Below are 18,644 nucleotides of genomic sequence, written 5' to 3'. Positions count from 1 at the left end.
TAATCGGATTACATATTGATTGTGTTTTGTGTCAATTCCGACCGACTACTGTTACGGGTGGTCGGGTCTAATCCCTAAACTACCTGCTCTTTTGCCATCTGCGAAAGTGAGGGTAGCCACTGTAGAACTTAATTTTAACATTAGGGAATCGTCATGCTACACTAATATGGAAATTCTGATAACAAATTCAGATAACAGATAACAGATTCAGATTCAGAAAAAATATTCGATTAAGGACCTATTTAGTACCGGAGGATCTCAGTTGACTGCTTACGGTGTGCGGGAATGGTTGATTTTAATAATTGAAGCTTTACTAATAATGTGGTACCCTGTATTCCCATCAACAATCAGGTCCAGCTATGTCCTCTATCATTTTCAATGTCCAAACTTCAACAGTATTTTCATTGATTTTTAGAATATGTTTCATTTTTAAAGATAGTGCATATTTTAGTTTTAAGTGCTTCTTTGAAGTTATCTTTATGCAGAAATGTTAACTATAGTTCCAAACTCTTCAACAGTCACAGATGCGCCGTCAGCCAGTATCTCTACGTTTGGTTAGCTGTTGTTCATCGCAAATCCCGAAATCCATTCTTAATAATGTTTGGTTTTAATCCACTTACTGCGTTTGCTAATTACGGGAGCGGGTAGTTTTGTCCAAATTTTAGAATGGATTTGTTACATTTTAAGAAGTTATGAGATTATAGTAACTATCATGTTTAATCTGAGTAAAGACTGATTGAAGAGATGAAACCACTGTAAATAGCAACATACGTAACTGTCATGTTTAAAATAATACCCCACGTATTATACGTTTTTTGAACCTTATGGCAGTACCTACTTTATACCATACCCTGGTCTGTTTTCAACAAAGGCGACATTATCCACCGGCTTTTTGGTATAAAAACCGCTTTAAACTTTTTTAGATGCCCTCCAAGAGAATCGGAAACCCCCGTCTTTGATTCACTAAAACCCATGATTTTATGAGATTTTCTTCGGTTAAGTTCTGCATACTGGGATTAAACCATAACGACAAAGCAGTAGGACAAGCAATAAAAAATGTTGTTGATGTTTGAAGAATAATTGCTGATATGCAAATTACACTTTTGTTTCCTATTGTGTTATTACCGAGTATTGTTCAAGGAATTGTTTCAATTATTATTAGTATTGAGACATGGCTTGCTCTAATTTCGTGAATACATAGCATTAGTAACACCTGTAAAAGTTTATATAGATTTACAAAGAGAAATGAATTATAGTATAGACGCTCGTTTGCACGGACAAGTTCCTAAATATGACTCATACATGTCTACAATAAACTTTCTTTTTTTGTTTAAAGATATGTAGTTCAAAGACATTTTTGTTATTGTAAGCGCGATTCTAAGTAAAGAACGGGTAAACAGATGTCATCGAATTTGAAATATCAAAGTACACGTAAACGAATTCACCTTTGGATTCTTGCACAAGTAAATAAATTCCTATATGCGCAATTTGTAGTTGCCAAATACCAATGGCAATATCCCCGAAAGATTCCTTTTCCATTGTTATGTATATATTGGAATCATTATATATTTAGTCCAGTTGTATGGGGATATTACCTAAAAATATTTCCATAAAATGGGATACCTACTTTGCGCATTAACCACATACCTATAAAAAGGCAGCATTCGTGCTACGGCCGCCATCTTCGAAAATTGCGGCCGATTTTCACTTTTTTCATCATATTTCACTAACCGGGAAATACAAAAAAAAATTCGGAAAAGTTACAGACCTTAAAATATCTCGCTGGTGCGAAAAGTACCATGCTAAAATTATAATGGAGTTCATGTGGTAGAAAAGCAAGGGTAGTACCATTAGCATCTATCATTTACAGTCGGCGAGGAAAAGTAGTTTCTATCAACCATTATTTAATAGCTGCTTATATACATAGCACCCCAAAAGAACTAAAAGAGTGTCTTAAATATGAATTGGCACTGCGTTTTTCAACGAATCGTCAATGAAAAAAGCTACAAAATCGGCTCTAGATACTTTCAAAGAAGAGGAGCACTCGATTATTCCCAAATAGCATTGGATCTAGATACATCAAAAAAGTGAAAATCGGCCACCATTTTCCAAGATGGCCACTGTAGATCAGTATGCACGAATGTGGATATTTTGTTACTAGCTAAACTATGCAAGTTTCCCCTTTTAGGGAATTATTTCCAGGTAATTTACAGGTAAGTAAAAAAGTATTTTCTACTCTCTGAATAATACTTATATAATGCATAACAGTTCCAACATTTTGCGTTTTTTTAAAATTTCTTTTCTCAGCAAACATCTTGAAAGATGAAGATGGGCCAAAAAATGTTGACGAAAAGTGGCTAAAATTTATTTTTTAAAAGTTTGAAAAAATTATTTTGTACTCAAATTTTTGGCTCGAAATGGGAACCAAATTATTCAGACTCATAGATCACATATGCATACGGGAATTACGTCAAAGTAAGCAATAATTGCCGAGAAAGAATGAAAGAAACACAAATTTTGGAATGCAACATTTTTGGGTAGTGGCTTATATCAAAAAATGTTTAATTTAGTGCCGTCGACAACCCATTTTTAGAGATCCGCCCACTCGTCCGTCCATCTAACTCGAGAACGAAAAGAGAGGGATGTCAAATCTTCGCCAATCGAGTTCTACGAATTCAAAGATTAGTGTGTAACGGGAGCTCACCTTGAAAATTTGAATTTTTGTACTTTCTTCAGTAGAATTTTTAGGAATAATTAGGCAATTTCGTGACCAAGAGTAACCCTACCGCGGAAGCCCAACTCGTCGCAACTGTTTCCCCCCAAATAACGCCCGTGTTTTGTATGCAGTTGCGGTATGACCTCATCTTATGCTAAGAGACCATTTCCAGGTAAGTAAAGTAGAAATTTCATATGTCATTTGTTAGTACTTTTCATGTTACCACCCGCACGTTAGTAAGGGAGTTACATGGGGGTAAAAATGCTTCCCCCCCCCCACTTTTTTTACGCAATACACATTTTGAAGCATCCGAATCTGAAAACACGGTCCGTGTGTCCGTACTCTCATTTCCAGCTAAACGGCCGAAAAGATTGGAACCAAATTTGGTAAACATATTGTTAAGGTACGATTCCTATGAAATGTCTGACGCGGTGTGGTTTTAAGGTACGTTTCCTATGAAGAGTGTGACGCGTGCGTCTGATGCGGTGCGGCTGACGCAATCCACCGCCTCATAGAAAGCAGTGGAAGCATGTTCTAACCTGCATGCGGCGGCCGTCTCCAGTTGCATGAGTAAAAGCCACACCGCGTCAGACGCTTCATACGAAACGTACCTTTAGACAGAAGGAAAAGTGCAAGTGTGTCAAACTAAAAAACACTGTCAATTTTTGATCGTGCGAATGGTATCTGTGCTGTAACCATTACCTTCGGTCCCATAAAAAAATAAAAACAATTCCTGCAACTGCTACCTAGCTAGCTCACAATTACCCTAATTCTCAATTGTATTAACCACCACAAAAGAGAAAAAAAAATGTTCCAAAACCCACTCGTGGGTATTGCCGCGTAACACAAAGTATTGAAACGATGCATCGTCATCGAAAGTACACAAAATGTCGAATCTGTATATTGAAGTACATCCACGTCCAGAGAAAGAGAGGGGTTAAATAAGTAAAATAAAGTTTCAAAGAACTTACCACACATAAGAAAGTTGGCTATGAGCAGTCTGTGCAGTCACTGCGCATGTCCACATAATTTTTACCATGTGCGAAATGTTTGCCTTTACTAGAAGCATCTGTGGTTAAAATTTCAAAGAAATATCTCCATAAATAAGAATGTTGGCATTGCGCAGTCACTGCGCATGTCCACATAATTTTTACCATATGCGAAATGTTTGCCTTTACTAGAAGCATCTGTGGTTAAAATTTCAAAGAAATATCTCCATAAATATGAAAGTTGGCATTGCGCAAAATATGGAGTTAAATGAAACTGATCGAAATGGGCAAATATAGACCATAACAGCTATCAATTAGCGAAAACCCGAAGTCTCTAGGTGGCCCAGGGGCCGAGATCTCGATGGAACGGACGGACGGACGGACGGACGGACGGAAACACGAGCACATAAGCTTTACCTCAACTTCGTTGTGTTACGCTAAAAACTTCAAATGTGCCTATCTCGCGAACGCAGTGTCGAAAGAGGGTACCTACTCCCAACAAACGGAAAGTGATAGATCTCCCTGAAACGCATCCAATATTTCGACCTTATCGCATCACTATAGCAACGGAAAATTCTCCATGCGCGAATAATCCTACGACCAATGCTTCTGGGGGCGAATTTTCCCTGACCGAAATTTCCAGGGAAGAATCTTCCGAAAACGACTACTTCGAGACAAATCTTGCGAAAGCAAATTTTCAAGAGGGAATCTGTCGAGGGCAAATTTTCCGGGGAAAATATTCCGAGTGCGAACTTTCCGGGGGCGAATTTTTCGGAACAAATATTCCAGGGGCGAATTTTCTTTCTGGCGAATTATTCCTGGGGCGTCAGGTATTTTGGATTTATTCTATGTAGCTGCTAGACTATTCAGGAGTGATGCTATGCGTCTTTTTCTTTCGGTGACCAGTTAACATGATGTTCCTACTGAAAACTCAATCACAGCATCAAGCTTCTCCACATAAACCTTAATCGAGTAAGCAGATAAACACGGTTCCAAAATCATTTAATTAGATGAGAACAATTATGTAGAAATAGGAAAATTATTTAAAACAAATGTGGTATGTCAAACCTTAATTTGTCGGTTATTTGTAACATATTTTTTTATTACAATTCCATTATTTTTATTAGTACGGAACGTATCAATGGCACGTGCAATGCAATTTCGTCACACGCACCAAACTTCTGATAAGCCTGAGAAAAAAGTCCGCCTGATAAGTACGCCACTGACGATGGTAACCGGTAGCTGACTGACTGTATTTCTTTCAATTGGCTCGCTCTTTTACAGATGATTTGAAAACCAAAAGTGGCACAATTATGTAATCTGTCATAGTTAATATACATTATTATTATTGATGTACCCACTGTTAATCCGGAACCTTTTGTAAATAGATATCCCATGAGGTCTCGGTCTGCCACGATTTCATTTACAGGAGGTCACTGTGTCTGTTATTAACTACAATCTAATCTTTGCCCTTTGGATTTTTTACATTGAAAAAACAGATAAACTCCACGGCATAGCGATGTTAACACATACTAGGTGTTAAATAATCTACGGACGAAAGTAATTTACGATCGTCTAGTCCACCAAATTGGAATTAATTTTGCTCCCACATTGTTAGCCACTTTTATTGAAAATAATTATTTGTCCATCAATCATTGTCACCATCCTTGCAATGAAAACGAAAATAATTTAGCGTTAATATGTCTTAAGTTGAAGTATGCCCATTTATGCGGTTATAAATAGAAGTGTGATGTGTACTAGATGGTACAAATGTCAGTGGTCTTTTAATACCGAAGATTTATTGAAAGTTGTTGCGCGAAATAACGGACAGGGATTTTGTTATGTTCTGCCCACGAATCAAAATGATCGAGATTCGAAGTTACGACGGCATAAATCAGTTTGCAATAATCATCAATCGCACTTTACGACTCGTTCGTGGCTCGCTGTTTACAATTTTTATCAAACGAAATATGCAGGCGAAAGCTACAACTACAAAGTCACAACGCAGTATGGTTGCGATTTCTCTTCTCTAACGATTTAATAACTATTGACGTTTTTAAGCAGCCACTCGTCCAAAATGATTAGGTATATGGCGACTATAATCGAAAAATTTTGTTCTTTATCATTCCTCACCGCGTAAGTGCCCTTTTCCTAACAAAAACCTTCGCCGATACCATAACCGTAATATTCATTAGTAGGTACTCGTCCATCTGCATACGATTTAAGTGAAGAAATCTGCATTCGTGCATGACAGTTTGTAGGTAAAACGCAAAGAATTTTCCCTGATCTCGCGTTCCCCGTGCATCCAATAGGAGGGTTGCCTTACCCATTTTTCATTGGTGGCACATCGAATACTATTGACGTTAAGCGTTAAGAACATCTTTTACCACCAATCGCAAAATTCTTGTTGTGTCAAGTTGTTGTCTATATTTGGAACCCTTTAGTTTTGACATCTTCTCCATTACAAGTTCTGTCTGGGCGCAGACAGATAGTATGGCTAACGCAATATCGTGGTCTTCCATAATTCGTACTCCCATTTCAGTCAGTTACTTCGATATAAACTTTTACACTTTCCACATGTTTTGCTGGTTCAAATACGTGTTTATTGTTCGAAGATTACAAATCAAATCATACATTTTAAATTCTCTTTCCACAAAATAAAATAAAATTGAACTGCGCAAGGCAAGGGAAAACCAAATAAATTTAAAGTTTTGTACATAGTCGGCCCCCTTGAAATATTTAACATAGGTAAGTATTTCAACTAAATATTATTCATAACTTAAACAATTGATTACTAAGTTGCCGCTACAAATGACATCACAAAAAAAATATTAATGTTCATACAGTCAACAATAATTTAAAAAAAATATTCCAAAACATCAAGCTACTAACAGCTCGTTAATTTGTTGGTAACACACAAAATCGCACTGATGGTCGTTTTACTTCACCATGTGACGTCTTAATTGTTGCCGCACGCACAACGTTATCTGGACCAGGATGGACTTTCGTGACACGACCCAATTTCCAATGACGTGACGGAGCGTTGTCTTCTTGAAGAAGCACAAGTTGACCAACGGTAAGAGTCGTACCTCCCGGACTTTTCCATTTTTGACGCCTTTGGAGCTCTTGGACATAATCTCTACTCCACTTCTTCCAAAACTGCTGCCGCAACTGCTGAATACGTTGCCAACGAGACAGACGATTGGGCTTTTCTTCGCTTAAATCAAGTTCTGGTAAAGCACGCATGTGGTCACCAATTAAGAAATGACCCGGGGTGAGAAAGTCGAGATCATTAGGATCTGAGCTCATAGGAATTAACGGCCGAGAATTAAGAACACCTTCAATTTCGATAAGTAAAGTGTAAAATTCTATAAATTCCAAATTTGCGTGAGCCACGATTTTGTAAATGTGATTTTTAAAAGATTTTACCGCAGCTTCCCATAGACCACCAAAGTGAGGCGCTTTTGGTGGATTAAAATTTCACTTAACACGATATTGCAAAACTGCATCTGAAATTATTTCTGCGTTCTTTTCACTCTCTAAAAATTTATACAATTCCCGAAGCTCATTGCTTGTACCAACAAAATTGGTCGCATTATCGCAAAATATTTCTGCTGATAATCCTCGTCGCGAAATAAATCTTTTAAAGCAAGCAATAAATGCCTCGGTAGTTAAACTCTCTACCACCTCACAATGAACTGCCTTTGTTAGCATGCAAACAAATACACAACCGTACACCTTACAAGTACGTTTTGAGCGTCTACCACCCTCCTTTATAAGGAATGGCCCAAAATAATCCACCCCCACTTTAGCAAATGGACGATCAATTGCCAATCTACTTTTGGGTAAATCACCCATTTTGTAATTAAAAGGAGTTCGTTTATTTGTAAAGCATACTACGCACTGTCTAAGAATTTTTTGAGTTACGCTTCTGCCATGTATCGGCCAATACCGTAGTCTAATTTGCGACAGTGTTGTTTGCACACCACCATGAAGTGCTTTGATGTGATCATTTCGAATAACTAGGTTTGTGAATGCGTGCGATTTCGGCAATAATATTGGAAATTTTTTCGAGAACGCTAAGTCAGAATGACGTAACCTTCCTCCCACACGCAAAATATCGCCATCCAAAAACGGATTAAGCGATAAAATGGGCGAATTAGAGTTCAAATTTTTGGATTGTTTTAATAACCTAATTTCATCCCCAAAGGATTCTTCTTGTACCATTTTCACAAGCGTCGCTTCTGCTTCATTAATTTCCAATAGTAATAATTTACCTACCACTTTTTTCGATTTATCTCTGCAATTGTTTATAAAACGTTTGCAGAATGCGGTTACTCTTATAAGGGTTTCGAACGTAGAAAATTTATTAAAAATGAAATCTGAGAATTGTTGAAAGTTTATATTTTTGCATGCGACTAAAACCCTTGCTTCCATTGATATCTCATCGGGATAAAATATAGTAGGCGAGTAATTAGGGTCTAGTAAAAAATTAGGACCGCTCCACCATAATTTGCTACTGGACAACTGTTTCGGTAATAATCCACGGGAAATAATATCGGCAGGATTGTCTTGCGTAGGAACATGAACCCAATTATTGATGTTAGATTTAGATTGGATATCTGCAACTCTGTGAGCAACGAAAACCTTCCATCTACTTGGACAACCCTTTATCCAAGACAAAGTGATTGTTGAATCGCAATAATATATAACTCGTGCAAATTCTTTTCGCGATGAATTTAAAACCTTATCAACTAAATCAGTTAGTAGTAGAGCAGCGCATAGTTCTAATTTTGGCAAAGTTAAAGTTTTCAGCGGCGCTACACGTGATTTAGCGCATAGCAGTTGGCATCGTACCGAATTATCTACTAAAATTTCCCTGATATAGATACAGGCACCGTACGCCCTTACACTGGCGTCTGAAAATCCGTGTAATTCTAAACTGGAGGTAGGATCTGTTGCCACGCATCGCGTAATTTTTCTACCCCAATGGTAAGTAATTGACTTGAAATCTCCTCCCAACGATGCTTTAAATTTTGCGAGAGCTCCACATCCCAACCAATGCGTAATTTCCAAATGTCCTGCATAAGCAGCTTTGCCATAACCGTGACTGGACCTACAAGACCTAAGGGATCAAAGATTTGTGAGACGTTAGCTAAAATGAACCCTACCCCTAATGTTTTTAAAGATTCATCGTGATTAAGGTTCAATATTAAATTTGTGACGTTAGTCATATGAAACCCATTTAAAACGTCTGGATTGTTTGACGCCCATTTGCGTAAATGAAATCCTGCTTCCGAAAGTATATGATTTACCTTATCACGGATAAAGACTAATTCTTGGGGGTTATCCGCCCCTGTGATAAGATCATCCATGTAAAAATCTTCCATGATAATTTTCTGAATTCGCGGTTGATCTTCAATTGCTAGAGCCAATTCTTTTAAACATCGAGTTGCAATAAATGATGCCGGTCGCGTCCCATAAGTTAATGTAAGTAATTCAAATGCCTTTATCGGCTCACTGTGCTCAAAACGATACAAAATTTGTTGAAATTTTGTGTCATCGGGATTAATCAATATCTGCCGATACATCTTGCTGATGTCTGCAGTTACAACGTATTTGTGGAATCGAAATCTAATTAAGATACTAAATAAATCGCTTTGGATTACCGGGCCAGTCATTAAAAGATCATTTTAACGAGACGCCCGTAGACGTTTTTGAAGACGCGTCGAAAACAACCCTTGTTTTCGTGGTTAAACTATCGGCTTTATAGACTGCGTGGTGTGGCAAAAAATAACCAAAACCATCATTCGCGTTTTCAATGGTTCCCATTTCGCGCATATGACCTAATTGCAAATACTCACACAAAAACTTATCGTACTCTAATTTTTCCTCGTTGTGATTTAGTAACCTGCGCTCTAAATTTAGAAAACGTTTTTTTAGCAATTTCTAGCGAATGCCCTAACAACTTTGGGTTCGTCGTCCAAGGGAGAGACGCTACAAATCTACCACTGGAATCACGAGTAATTGTTTTTTGAAAATGCGTTTCACATCTTTGTTCTTCGAAGGACCTTATTTGAATATTAGGAACTCTTTCAACTTCCCAAAATGCCGAGATCTTTTTGTTTAACTCTTGCAACGTAGTTAAATTACACGAGGCTAATTTATTTGGCCTAGGAGCTGATATGCTACCTGAAATTATCCAACCGAAAACTGTTTCTTTTAATATTAATCCTTTTGGCTGTGCGTGAATTATCCCATCTAAAAGTAAACCGTAAAATATTTCCGCCCCTATAAGTAGATCTATTTCACCGCCCATATTGTAATCAGGATCCGCGAGGAAAGTGTTTTGAGGTAAATTTACGTTAATCTTATTGAACAAATTCGTGGGTAAATAACTCCTGATATAATCTAACACATACAAATTTAAATTGATAGAGAAATTGCCATATTTTGACCTAATTTGTGACGTTGTGATATGATTACATTTTGTAAACTTGTTGCAAACGCCTGTTATAGATAGCTCAACTGTATTTGATATTAATCCCAACCTTTTGCACAATTTCGTGGATATAATATTAATTTGAGATCCAGAATCCAGTATTGCACGTGCATCTATAAAAACCCCGTCATTACCTTTGATCTGTAGTAAGCATGTTGATAAAACCACGTTGGAAGGTACATGCGTTAAATTAGATAAATGCAAGGAAGAAGATTCAACGGTTACATTTACAGCCGCTGGCTGGTTACTAGATTGGCCTTCTGAATGTCCTATGTTAGGGTTTATGTGCAAAATGGTATTGTGAGCACCATTGCATTTTTTGCATCGGGAAGATTTACACTCTCTTGATTTGTGACCTATCCTTAAGCAGTTTATACATAAATTTCTTTCTTTAACCTTTAAAATACGATTGTTCACAGGTAAATCCAACAAAATTGGACACTGACTGGCAAAATGATCAGCTTTCTTGCAAATGTTACAGTAAATGTTTGTATTGAGAATACAATTTGCACTATTCGAGAAACGTTTAATATTATGAGAGGCAATTTGTTTATTTGGATGAAAAGTAACTTCATTTGCGTTTATTGTTTCTAAAGTGTGACATTTTTGCAGCAAAAAATCCGTTAGTAATTGTAAAGTAGGCAATTCGGAAACCTTACCCTTATCTTCCCATTCCTTACGTGTCGAAAATGGAAATTTTGATGTGATTAAATAAATCAGAAAGTCATCGTAACCTTCTACCGGGCGACCCATTGCTTTTAACGCACGTGTGTGCTGCAAAATGGAATCGAGCATGTTGCGAAAATTATCGTGCGATTCTCTTGTAACTACAGGCAATTCAAAAAGAGCTTTAATGTGATTACTGATAATGACGCGTTTATTTTCATATCTACTTTTTAGTAAATCTTTGGCTTGATCATAATTAGTCTCAGATGTTTCCAAACATTTTATGACGGCTGCTGCTTCGCCAATTACAGCACCTTTTAAATATTGAAATTTTTCAATTGTTGTTAGTGACTTATTCGAATCGATTAGAGAGTGAAAGGAGTCGCGGAAACTTAACCATTCTTCGTATTTTCCCGAGAATGATGTTAAATTAATACGAGGCAAGCGTGCCAATTTGCGTTCGATAGGAGAAGTGTCCGTATCTGTGGACGGATTATCTTTGCCAAATTTTGAAATAACTTTAGTCTTTAAGACGCCGAAAAATGTATCCGTCTCGGACTTTTCTGAAAAAAACTCATCAAACAAATCGTCATGGTCAGCATCGAATATGCTTTCCAAAAATGACTCAAAAGAATCAATAGCCCTTTCGCAAACTTCGAATTGTTTCTGAACCTTATTCTTACAACTGTCAGAATCTGGTTCGTCTAAATAATTTTGCAAAATGGTAAGTTGTTTTTTTAAATAGGAGCGTTTGTTTTTTAATCGCTGCAAATCTTCAATTAGAGTTGCGCTTAGCTCCAAACTTGAAACTGAAAGTTGTTCTTTTTTATTCGGCATGGTAAAGACAGGTACGTGTGATAAGGAAATAATAATGTAAAAAAAGGAATGATCTGACCTTATGTTGATGCGTATTCGATGGTGCTACTGCTAGTGATGAAGTAAACTCTTGCAACTTCCTAATCACTCGTGAAGAATAAGCCTGGGACTTATCGTGCTGTTGGATAGAACTTCTGGTGATAACGAGACGAGGACGAAATGTTTTGTTGGCCGGTATCTTCGTAGTGGCCTTGCGTGACTGCAACACCTGGACGGCTATTTTGATGCGAGGAACTAAACAATATACGAGCAAGAGCTAGAACGAGAAATACACTTCGCGTAATGATTATCCAAATACTTCGCGTAATGATTAACGCTTATTACAATTGTAATAAGTAATACAAATCCGGCTCGTTAGGATCATGTTCTGCTGGTTCAAATACGTGTTTATTGTTCGAAGATTACAAATCAAATCATACATTTTAAATTCTCTTTCCACAAAATAAAATAAAATTGAACTGCGCAAGACAAGGGAAAACCAAATAAATTTAAAGTTTTGTACACCACATATGTTGTCCTTTTTCAGTATTATGTTATAGTTTCTTTTTATTTTTTCTCGTATTGTTCCAACTCTTTCTTTCTCTATGTTTTAATTTTTGTTTTTCTTTTTGTTGGCGAATCAACACCATACTGGATGGATTGATGTTGAGTATAAGTGTGACTATAATGTCAGTTTATCTGTTTGAAATGAATGTTTAAAAATAATGTATACTGATTACCACCAAATTACCTGATTGTCACGTTGTTTGTAAAGATTACCCACTTGAAACAATTCAAAATAAGAAACATAGAATGTTTCCATCAATATTGTTTTCATACTCAAAAAACGTGTCTAATTGCGATATGGTATTGATGTCATACTCTCTGTAACGTTAAATATATTGCTGTTTGCAATGGTATGCGGTCAGTGCGCCACTCACAAACCACCTGTCCTGCTCAAAACAAAACAACCTTTAAATTTAGAGTTGTAATTATTTTCCTCGTAGACGTCCAGGCCCGGTCTCAATGAAAAATGTCAATGATAACTTTAAATTGATAATTTGGAAGCCTCAATCAACTTTCGAAAATTCCAAAGAATTAACTATACAAATTTTATTGACACCTGACATAATTCTTGGTCACGAAAAGAAAAATCTGACATGAAAGCCCTATCTGGGTCGCACAATGGATTCGAATAAACACACAATTAATTATTAAGAACGACAAACATTTATTCCAAAGCACATGAAAGAAATTAAACCAAATCGCAGAAAGAGAGAAAAGCTGCAAAGGAATAAAATGCCAATGCTCCGCTCTGCTGATATTAATTTTACCCAATTTATTTACTAGGTTTCATTGCGGATAAATGCACCAACGTGTCTGTAAATTTCCTACCGTATGCCGCACATTTTAAATATCGCTCAAGGCGCTGTCCAGAGACGTCACTCAACTTTCTTGCTTTTAACCAGACGTACATTTGGCGATCCGTAAACACTTCTTTGTTTATGACAATGAATTTTTGTCAATTTATTCAATCCCGTTTTTATTTGAAAAGCGGTTCTACGATGTGAAAACGTTCCTTCACGTATATTTTACCAACCGTAAAAAAATGCTTGGTACGATTCAGGAGGCTTACAAGTTGTTCTTCGCACCGAAATTTACTGTAATTTGTTTATTCGCACACATAAAATTGCCGGTAACTCGCAATTTGTCCCAAATCCAAATTTGTTTAAATGTTTCTCCACGTCGTACACCTCGCATAGGCGAGGATATTTCTCAATACGTGGTATATGTACGTGGTCGCTCCTCAATTTAGTACAGGCACGCGCTCTTAAGTTCACTAAGACCGCTCACGAAAACTAGCCTAGAATTAAAATGTACGTTTCGACTCACGAAATCAAGCTTAGAACGAAAATAAAATTCTCACACACAAATAATACGTGCTAGCTCTTTGAAAGTCTACCGTCTTCTGCCGAAAACCCCCTTTATACGACCTAGTAAACGTTTTATATCGAAAATGCACTTGTTATCGCTTTCTATTTCCAGACATACTTTTGTTCACGTTCGCTATGAAGCGGTATATGCGTGAAATTTCCTATGTTGAAAAAAGTACAAATTCAAAACCAAATTTTTGAAAACCGCTATGGGACCACCGGTTACATTTAAGTTACTCAGTACTGCAATGATTTCAACTCTAGTTGGTTTCAATATCTATAATATTGATAAAAACCAAGTTTTTTGGGTCAACTCATTAAGACACTAAAACCAGTAGTACAACTTCCTAAATACCTTGTCACCGTAGTAGGCATTTCTTAAAATTGCAAAAAATATCAATATACGCATACGTTCTTAAAGATAACCCACCAATACTTTATGCAATTAAAAAAAAGTAAAGTGTGTTACAGATATCGCCGAGAACGGTGTTTTATTTAAGTTACAAATGGTACGGCCCTCCCTTCAAAAGGGCCCCCTCCAAGAAAAATCGGAAACTAGATCGCGTTTAGGGTGAACCGTTTTGTTACTGGTTCTCAATTGTTTCTCACTGTATGGAATGGACATTTTTAGGATAATGAAGCTTAACCGCGTTCAAAACACATTAAATTTTCGCAGAAATCATTCGAAATTGTTTAACTACGACCGAGGTTTGTTTATAGTACGACTTTTTCGAAAACGGGTCACCGAACGTACGGATAATTCGCTTCTCCTGTGTAACCCTATATGGTCGCAATTTAAAAGTAGCTTTTTATTGTAACGGCAAAATTAATATGAATTGTATTGTTAACAGTTGAGTAAATGTACGCGCTTTACTAAAGCGAATGGTCTTTATCGGAATATACACCTGCGTTACGTATTTTACTTCCGACTATTCGCACAATTTTATTCACGGTTTAAAAATATGACCCTACTCCAATTCAGACCCACAAACTATTTACCTTTTTTCCACGATTTACAAAACTTTGCACGGAAGCTTCCACTATTAGTTGATTGTGGCGATCCTTTTAAAATCGCGCGATTTAACTTGGAGATTGAACTGGAACTCTCTAGTTTCCCTCTCTCATATTTTATAAGTAAGTGCCCAAGTGCAAAGAGGAAATGAAACTAAAGTACCTACTATTAATTCTCTGTCATCTCTTCCTCAAACGATTCTATGCAACCTTGCAGATAGTCCGGGGCTGCCGTAATTGCAACAACAGCGCACGCTTTTCTAAATCCTTGTAATTTATCGTTTGCTATCGCTATACCAAGAAGCGGTACATATGTAAGTTTTCCTATGCTACGGAAAAGAAAGGGAAAACCCATTGCTTGTTTTACACATAGATTTGCTAGGGAATGTGCTTATTAAGGTATTCACTACGAAAACCATGCCCAATCATGACCCCGCGATCTTTTTCAGCGTTTTGCTCCTAAACTGTAACTTCTACGAAAAAATGTTGTAGAACCTTTTATATTCTCCATTAAATTCTCTATAAAAATGGTTGTTACTATTTTTTGCATATCTCGCACCCAACGTTCGTAAATGACCTTGTAAAATAAGCAGTTTTCAGCATGAAGAGAAAAATGCGCCCAGCGCCGATTGGGGGTGGTTTTTTGGGAAAAAGGGGATGAATCAATCCGGAAAGGTGGGAACTCTTCGGATTTGTATTTGGGTCCTTACTGAGAGTTCATAACCAAATTTTTAAAACTTTGTAAATTTTTTCTCCTATTCCTTGTGTTTCGAACTAACTTGCTACGACAGGTCTAAAAGACGGAAAATATGAGAAACTTTGTTACCGATGAAGGATAAAATATAGCTCGGTGTAGTGTAGAACGGACGTCAAGGGTAACATTTTAGAATCCCAAGGGGAATATCAGAGGAAATGACCAAATGATAAGTAGAAATTAAAGATCCATGTATACTGTATAGGTCAGATAGGGTGGCAATGCTGTTGTTGCTATACAAATTATTTCAGCTTTTTTACTATTACATCATTACTTTCGGTTTGATGGGCTATCGAATTGCACATCTAGTGTTGCAGATGAGTCCCATGATATATGATCGTGTATAATCAATCTTAGTCTGAGAGGTTATCTCTATGTTGCATGCTCGCCCGGTTAACTGATTTATTTATTTATTTATTTATTTATTTATTTATTTATTTATTTATTTATTTATTTATTTATTTATTTATTTATTTATTTATTTATTTATTTATATATTTATTTATTTATTTATTTATTTATTTATTTATTTATTTATTTATTTATTTATTTATTTATTTATTTATTTATTTATTTATTTATTTATTTATTTAAGTAGGTGCGGTTTTAAATCAGGCTTTGCAAATTCACTTGAATCGTTGAAATTTTGAACAAATCAAAACCAAATGTGCTCGTGCACTACAACAAACTTTTTAGAACCAAGGGCTGTAAACAACGTTTTCTCATTGCGATATCACAAAGTCACTGTAATCTAATTAAAACGTGCCCTCGCTGCTCTATGATCCTGGTGATTGAAAAAATATGCGCCATACGGAAGGAATGCCGCGCAGTGGAAAACAGTTTTACGTTGAAAAACAACTCAAAAATAACAACATTAACTTGCTACATGATAATGTTGTTGATGGTTACTGCATATGAAAAATTCCCGAAAGGTTTGGGAATATTATGATTTAAAGCGTATAAATAAAGTAACCTTGAATTATTAATAACAAATTATTAACAATTGATGCATTAGATGAATCACGAGATATTAAAATATTTTTGCACCTCCGTCTGAGAATTAAGTAGTTCATGTATTATTATTACAGACAATAACATTCAAACTTGGAAAATGTAAATTTACATAATTTATTATTGAACCAGATAAGAAAAGTTAACTTTCAATTATTTTGAAGGCCTTTCTATTTTGTCTTGAATAAATATTTTTATCCAGAAATTATAACGCCACCAGCACGTCCAATATTTAGTTATGTAATAAAATATTTACTCTTACATTTACTAACAAGGGTGCAATTTTCTCCCTTATGATCGGTCGGTATTCACACGAAACCCCCGCTTGAAGACCTCCTTCTAATCATTTCCTTATTCTTTAAGTAGCGGTTGACTTAAAAAAAGTTCGACAAGTACATATTAATGTGAAGTACACGAGCTCATAGTTTGATTTTGTTATGTATTGCTGATAAGTGGTTAAGTAGTGGTCAACGAGTAAGGAAAGATGAGCAGTCCCCGGGCATCACTTGCCTTGCATGTGCAGCCGTGGAGCGCTTGCAATGCAATTAATTGGACCGTTTAAATTGACGCGCCCCGGAAAAAATTTCAAATTGCCAAAAGTTTCTGTTCGAACTTCAGTGCCTTAGATTTGGATTATAAAGACATTTTGGTGTGTGCTTTTCTCTGTGCTGCGCTATTCACAGTTTTGTGTTTAATTATTATTTCTCAAATTAACTGCATAGATGTGCTTAAAATTTTGTCGTGTGAGTGTTGTACGTTTCCATGTAAAAAACAAGCATCACTATAGCAGAATTTATCCCGGATTTAATAAAAAACAGGTATTTTATTTTGTTAAAATTTGTGCGCTACAAAAAGCGTACTGTAAGTATTTGTTGCAATTAAAACGACCGCCGGAAGAAATTTTCAAAGTACTAAACCGACATTTTTTTATAGATTCGTATATCGAGATCTCAACACCACTCCTGTCGCCCCCAACGAGATGTGGGTTTCGTCGATCGTGTCCTTATCAGTTATCCTAATTACCTTTACCCATATGTAAGTATTACTTCCGACACCTATATATTTAATTAACGATTTTTCAATTGGTCTATGTTTAAATTGAACTTCTACACCATTACTAGAAATAATAATCCCAAAGGTCCTAGGAAACCAAGTACAACTAATTTTTCATTTTAAATAATTGGGATTGCTATTACCCACAAAGAAATTTATTCGGGATAACGTGTAGAAACCTTAAGTTTGGGCATTGATCAAATTTAGTCCAAAATTTTCGGCGAATTTTATCGTGTGTGACATTTTTTGGGGGATTACTGTTCAATTAGGAAGAGTACTTTTATATTTAGTAACCAACAATAAACTCATCTTAAATTTAGTCCTACAGATAACGACAGATTATTTTGAAATAAACATCTCAAAGTCTACGAACAATACCCAATTTTTATTAAATCACCATCAATTAAACAAACACCTAGTTTTCTGGGTATATTAAAAAACCTCGACGATAACCTTCTTGACAGTTAACGAACTATTAATTGTTTATGCATTTAAATAAACAATATTGTTTCTAAATGCGTAAACTTTTGCCTCGATATTTAATTTCCGGACACGAATTAATTAATTGTTATTCTTCCAGGACTGACGCAAGGTGGGTTTGTAATCCATGTGCAACTGAAGATGAATGCGAAAGGGAGCCTATTGAATTTTGTATGTGGGGTGAGGCGCGAGATAGTTGCAACAGGCGAGTCTGTGCAAAGGTGGGTTTTCTCAAAAATCGTCTTCCAGCATTATTATCGGAATTTTACAGGGTCCAGGGGAAAGGTGCGGCGGTCCATTAGGCATCTTAGGACAATGCGGTGATGGAATGATGTGCAAAAAGGACGAGAGATGCCACGGGTGCTCAACTCAAACATTCCAGTGCCATCCGTAGTTTCGGTGATTGCCGACGATCTCAGTTACTTTCGAAAATCAGTATTATGTAGCTATATTTTAATTTTTTAAAAAAAGCTGCACTTTTTATGGTCATTACCAGGCATGGACGCATATTATGTTGCGTCTTCTTGTGATCCTTAGATTATTGGTTTATGTGTTCAATTAGGTACAGTATACCTGATTTTATTAGATTATAACTATTTATTGCTTGTCTGGAGTTGTAAAGGAGATCTCAAAAAAGTATGGAAAAATATAAACCACGGATAAATTATTTGTA

The 18,644-nt window shown here is 36.3% G+C and overlaps 1 protein-coding gene across 1 annotated transcript in view; it reads left to right on the top strand.

Moving 5' to 3' along the window:
• Positions 1-18,644, top strand: part of LOC116175375 (neuroparsin-A-like) — a 24,781-nt gene extending 6,137 nt beyond the window's left edge. Inside the window, exons 2-4 of the mRNA XM_031493457.1 lie at positions 17,372-17,473; positions 18,072-18,192; positions 18,243-18,644. Coding sequence (XP_031349317.1) covers positions 17,418-17,473; positions 18,072-18,192; positions 18,243-18,365 — 300 coding nt within the window. The 5' untranslated portion in view covers positions 17,372-17,417 and the 3' untranslated portion in view covers positions 18,366-18,644. The remainder of the gene's footprint in view (positions 1-17,371; positions 17,474-18,071; positions 18,193-18,242) is intronic.

The sequence above is a fragment of the Photinus pyralis genome, unplaced genomic scaffold (assembly GCF_008802855.1).
Source record: "Photinus pyralis isolate 1611_PpyrPB1 unplaced genomic scaffold, Ppyr1.3 Ppyr1.4_LG1, whole genome shotgun sequence".
Lineage (NCBI taxonomy): Eukaryota > Metazoa > Arthropoda > Insecta > Coleoptera > Lampyridae > Photinus > Photinus pyralis.
The sequence above is the reverse complement of the archived record's forward strand: the minus strand, read 5'-3'. Positions and strand labels throughout refer to the sequence as shown.